Source organism: Homalodisca vitripennis, unplaced genomic scaffold, assembly GCF_021130785.1.
Source record: "Homalodisca vitripennis isolate AUS2020 unplaced genomic scaffold, UT_GWSS_2.1 ScUCBcl_10368;HRSCAF=19218, whole genome shotgun sequence".
Classification (NCBI taxonomy): domain Eukaryota; kingdom Metazoa; phylum Arthropoda; class Insecta; order Hemiptera; family Cicadellidae; genus Homalodisca; species Homalodisca vitripennis.
The window spans coordinates 2,112-8,218 of record NW_025786479.1 but is presented as its reverse complement, the minus strand read 5'-3'; the positions used below and the strand labels follow the sequence as shown (position 1 = coordinate 8,218).

Genomic DNA, 6,107 nt, shown 5'->3' with positions numbered 1-6,107 from the left:
CAATCCCCTCTCCACAATCACATAGAAATTTCCACCACCACTTACACAAACAAAACCATTGCACTGAGCAGCAAGCGCCAGAAAATACGAAGTATGTTAATTTGTGTTATCCAGACTATTCGTGTTAAAACTTTTATCTTTCAAAAAGCATTTTTGTTTGATAATCGGTCAGGACTTTACGGAGTTCAGATTAGTGCGATCCGAATTTCCGAGAGTGTACTGTAATACACAACTAATAATCTTGTACTCTTGGTTGTTTTTACAACCTTCCAATTCCCCATATCTAAAGACAGAATATTGTACAACACCTTACAATGTCTGAAGCACGTTGTCCGGCTATTTTCAGGGCCGAATATGCGGGAGGCTTTTGCCAAATCTCACCCACAAACTCTGCAAGAGCCTGCTCGAGTTTCGTTCGAGTCACATGGGCTAAAATAAAGCAACCAAATTTGGTTTTTAATAATGTCAGCATTTCATCATCAATTACTCAACATTAACCCTTTGAGTGCCACAGCATATTTCCCAAGTCATACGCATAAATTGCCGGAGCATTGCCTTCTGTTTTTGCAAGCGTGTGGGGAAAAAACAATATTAAAAAAACTATTAAACCGATTTGAATAATTTTTTTTTGGTTTTGTGTGTTATAAAACAAGGTATTTTTTCCATATAATATTATAATTTTATTTTTATTTACACAAAAAGATTATAGGTTATAACAAAAAACTAAAAAATGAAAAAAAATAAATTTTCAAGTTTGAACTAAAATTTTATTTATACAATATTTTTTTAAATTTCTTTTAGCTATACCATATGAAAGAGCATGAAAAACTGAACAAAAATCATGCATAATATGGTGTGTTACAGTAATATTTAACCAGATACTGCAATATATACAAAATACAACAAAAAGCAATTTTTGTTCAAGTTTGTCAAAAGTTTAGAAACAATATTATAACTAACCCTATTTCACTCAATGAAGTAAGACGACTGTAAAATACTAATTATATAAAAAGTATATAAAAATATACACAGGCTTACAATATAACCCTTACTTCTATTACCTTACTTCACCTAAAATCAATAGTTTGATTGGAACTTGCGTTTTAGTTCATCACCAATCCAACAATAAAATATATGTCACTAAACACGGAAAAAGAAGTTTGTAAATGCATTGTAAGTTTTACTGAACACAATTGCAGAATAGTAATAACAAACAGTTTTCAGCATAAACACACGAAACTAGCATAATGTAAACACACAATGAACGAAACTGTGTAGTTAATGGCAACAAGTAGCAGCTGACCAACTATTGCGTCATCTGTTTTTTTCTGATGACAAATAACTACAAGGGGGCGGTGAACAATAAAAATCAATCACAATTAATTGATTAGTTCGAAACTTGTAGATTGCCGTGAAATAAGTTATTTGTCAAAACAAAAATGAATTATATGTGATATTAATTAAATAAAAATCGTCTACTGGGTAGATGCCGGCAATTTATGCACATTTCACAACATCTACTATGTAGATGCTGGGGCACTCAAAGGGTTAAGCAATTTCAATCACACATGTGTTTATAAACTTTATGAATGCCTAAATTTAAAATATCAAACTATACAAAAAGGAAAATACCTACATTGTTAACAATAAAAAGTTTACCGTAGCTTGTTTCAGCGATAACTTTGCCTTTGTTGTTGTAGGTGTCGGTGGCTACTCCCATCTGAGCGGTGTGACCGTGTTGCGTTTACTAGATGCTAGCAGATACGGTAGTACTTTGCAGCCATCACAAAGCGCAACAGCTGTTACACATATCACGTATCATTAATAAGGTAAAGTAAAAGACATAAATTGGTCTGTCAGATACAAACCACTGTTTAAACATAGTGTTTGTGCTAAAGAAACATGTGTTCAAATAATTGCGGTACTAAATAGAAGAAGCTAATCTTACAAAAACTGTAAGAATTTAAATACGAGGGCTGTCCAGAAAGTACATTACGTTTCATTCTGTAGCTGCTAGGAGCGTAATATACAGAAATTTTTTGTTATTTATTTCTAATATGGCAATATTTAAGAATTTGTCATTGGAGCAAATTCTATATCGGATATCTAAAACGAAAATTAAGTCCTTAAACATGCTTGTATATTCATACTTCTAGATAAAAATTACACTAAATTTGAAAAACACTAAAAAAGAACAAAATTTTTATTTCTATAGTATAGCCTATTTGGGATTTGTTAAAATTGGTCCTAATCGGAACAATATAATGTATTATTCATGAAGGCTAGTGAATTTATTATTAGATTTGGAATGATCATGTTCCAGAGCCCATTAAAACAATAACCTGCATTTTGGGAGATCTTCTTCAATCATATCAGCCATTTCTGAGCTGCTAAACTACTATTACTGACCAAGACAATAAACTTCAAAAAACATAGGCTTACCTAAAACGCCAGTTGCCATGCTGTCCAAGTTGCCCCCATGACCAGCTCTGAGCAAGTATCTTTGATCATTCATAGTCCTGTCTCCTTCCATCCCTAAGTGTACACATAGGCTATAAATAACTAATTAGATAAGGATTGTGTTCAATACTAAGGTAAGTAGTAACACCCAAAACAGGAGCTAAACACAATTCACTTGGAAACAGTTTGAACAATCCAACAATTTCTGACACGCCCCCTTCTCTTACATTTTGGAAAAATCTCTTTCTTTCAAGACAAAATACGATTACAGAGGAGATAAGTATTGGTAGGTACTTTACAGGCATATGAAACTAGAGATAAGACAGTAATATATAATATCTTGTTCAAGCAAGACTTCAAGTTGTTAATATTTTACCGGAAATGATCAAAAGTGTCACAACTAAAAGCCGTTTTGGGTAGAGTACAATAATAGGGCCCCAATTTTTTATATCAGTAATTAACAATAATGATACTGTATGATTACAAACCATCAAAATAATCAACCGGTATTGATTTATAAGCAATTAACTCTAATTATCTGTATCAATAACTGTAAATGCAGTCAGATTATAAACATAGTATTTGATTAAAAAGACGTAACTTAATTATAGTTAACTTAACAAAATAGTATTGAAAGATGATTAACTTTGTTTTATTGGTTGTGAGTTATTTATCGCTTATGATATTATCATTTTATTTATGTAATTAAATCTTTTCAAATGTATATTGAGGCAAAGTACAACACATAAATTAATTTATAAAATACTCAGAAACAAATCACTGTTTAAAATATAGTGTTCGTGGCTAAAGAAACAAGTGTTCAAATAATAGTGGGACTAAATAGAAAAAGCTAATACACAGCTTTTACAAAAAAGAATTTAAATATAATAGTATTAGTATTTATTACTTTATGTTGATGCCGATTAATATTTGTTATTCGATAAACAAAGTAGATATAATTATACTAAGTGATATGAATAATGGGTCCGTTTACCTACTCTGACTTCGTTTTTGTTTCACGGGCCTAGACATGTTGAACACAAACTACTTGGATACTACATGATTGCTGTAAAACAGTACCCTAAAAATCCAAGCAACATTAACAATAGTTTTCTGAAACTTAATTTTCATGTTTCAGTATTTAGAGAGGTTAACGGCTATAGTAGACAATCAAAATTTTAGCATCATTAATGTATTCTACTTTTCCTCCTGAAAAAAAAAAATTACAGTTTTTAGGGAACACAAATTACAAATAACTGTTTTCAATAAGTAAAATGGAAGTGTCAGTAGACCTGTTTACTAGGTAACCTATTTTACCTTTAAAAACTGCATCTTTCAATTCTTCTAATTCTTCTGCAGAAGTTAAACCGGGCCTTTTATAAACAGCAAAGTACCCATACTTAATTAAATCATGGGTTTCTTTCGCCAGGAATCTAGTAATTGCAGATTTTGTTCTAGTACCCATAGCATTATTTTATTAAACCATACAAACCCGAATATTATCGTTCATGTTACCCTACTGTAAAAATACAAAGCATAACATAAATTAAATGTTTAAATCTCAAGCTACATTAAATTATTTTATTTAATATAAAACGTGTAAAACTAAAATCCCCGAATCTGTGAGGTTTATGTTACATGTTTGTGTTTTCGCTGTGGCTATATGGCCGGCTACCGTCTGTAGATTAGACAGACGGGCGATGAGTGGTGACGTCGACCGTGACGTAACGAAAGGGCAGCCATAACTGTCACATTAACACCAGTGCCTTAGAAATATAAAAAACACAATTTTGTAGACTATTTTATTAATTGTATATTATGCATTGGTAATGTAATAAAAGTGTGCGCTTAAATAAATTAAAAAGAAGAAAATATGCAACTAAAAATTAAACTATGTACCAGAATCTACTCTTCGTAGTTTATTAAGATATAGTTTTGTTTCTCGCAATTTTACTGGAATGTTTCAATTAATAGTCATTAAGAGAAATCATAATTAATTATAAATAATTTTTTGTCATATTAAATATGTATGTTATTTAATAGCATAAAAATAACTGGAACATAATTTGTTTTATTTACTAATAACACTCAAATGGTTTATGATTTCATTGTATTATTGTATGTAAAGTGGTTAAGAGGGAAATTAGTCTCTCGTCTTGAGATATTTAAAAATTAATTCTTCCATTTACCGATTAAAATAGTTTTATTTATTAATCACTTAAGTATTATCGGACTTTATCAGGACAGTAGGTTCTTATAGAAGGGATATTGGTACAGTTTAAAGTATATAGCAAACCTCGAATCACTTATTCTTAATTGAATATGGGTCCGTATTTTCTTTATTATTGATAAAAGTTTTCAACTGGTCAAAAGAACTAAACTTTCTACAACCCGCCATTTTAATAACAATGCACAGTGCTAGAGCTACTTCAAAACCTTTGGCGTCAAGTCTGTGACGTCATAGTCGTTCCCGTCCTTTGAAACTAAGACCGGTGACCGGGCATATAGCCACTCCGTTGTGTTTTGTATTAGTTAAATTTATTTGGTCAAGGCTTGCCAAGCAGCAGAATACGTCCACCAACCCCATGCAGCCTCATTTATGCACTCGAAGAAACATCATAACACAATATTCAGTAATCTACTAATTAGTTCCAAAAACTGAAAACAAATGCAAATGTAATTGTTAATTAGCTACTACTTTTATTTCAGCACATAACATAAAAAATTAGTTTGAGACAGCAGGAAATTGATTATGGAAAAAAATACCTATTTAGGATAACCTGAATATAATATTTTAAAATATTTGTTTTGTCTGTATCCATCCATGCTAAAGACCATACGGATTGGTAGTATTTAATCGTCATCTTTTTTCTATAATTTTAAAAATTATAGAGTTCATAACTTGCAAATTTACATTGTTATGGATTCTACAAAATCTTACTTTTGTGTTATTTTTGTAGATAAATGCAGCTTTTTTTATATATACATCTTTTTTAATACATCAAATATATTAGAATAATAGAATAGAAATAGCTTTATTTCTCTCAAAACATCACTAATTACATTTTGTGAATATGTAAAATAAATGAACTTAAAATATAAACACAAATATTTTCTAAGTTATGTGAAGAGAGAGCCCTCACATGGGCTAAGCCTGTGTGTGAGGGCTGAGTTGAAATCAATAAATCAATATATATATATATATATATATATATATATATATATATATATATATATATATATAAAATACAAATAAACAAAAGTTACTGAAATTGAATACAAAATAAATTAAAATTAATAATTCATTTACTATAGATTAGAGTGTGTCCTCAACCGAATTATAGTTATTTAATACAATCAAGGAAAGAAATATTGAAATTGATCAATATAGACTAATTGTACATACTCTAAGCAATATTGGATTGACTCACACACTCATTTATTCTCCTAATACCCCTCCCCCTTGCAAAAACACTCATTCAAATACACACGCACGTTACACACACACACACGCGCGCGCACACACACACACACACACACACACACCACTCGTGCAATACTAACTAAATTCCTTTTTTTTTATTTATCCTTTTGTATAAAACCCCACACATGCTAGCACACTCACGCATATCCACACAAACCAACAA

General features: G+C 30.6%; 1 protein-coding gene across 1 annotated transcript; it reads right to left on the bottom strand.

Annotated features, from left to right (window-relative positions):
* Positions 1–306: 306 nt before the first annotated feature.
* Positions 307–4,155, bottom strand: LOC124374829 (probable tRNA pseudouridine synthase 1; the record flags this gene model as incomplete). The annotated part of the gene is given in 4 exon segments (XM_046832976.1): positions 307–429; positions 1,660–1,799; positions 2,443–2,535; positions 3,778–4,155. Coding segments are annotated over 2 exon segments (184 nt in total), but the record flags the coding sequence as incomplete, so codon positions are not given.
* Between the last annotated feature and the right edge of the window lie 1,952 nt (positions 4,156–6,107).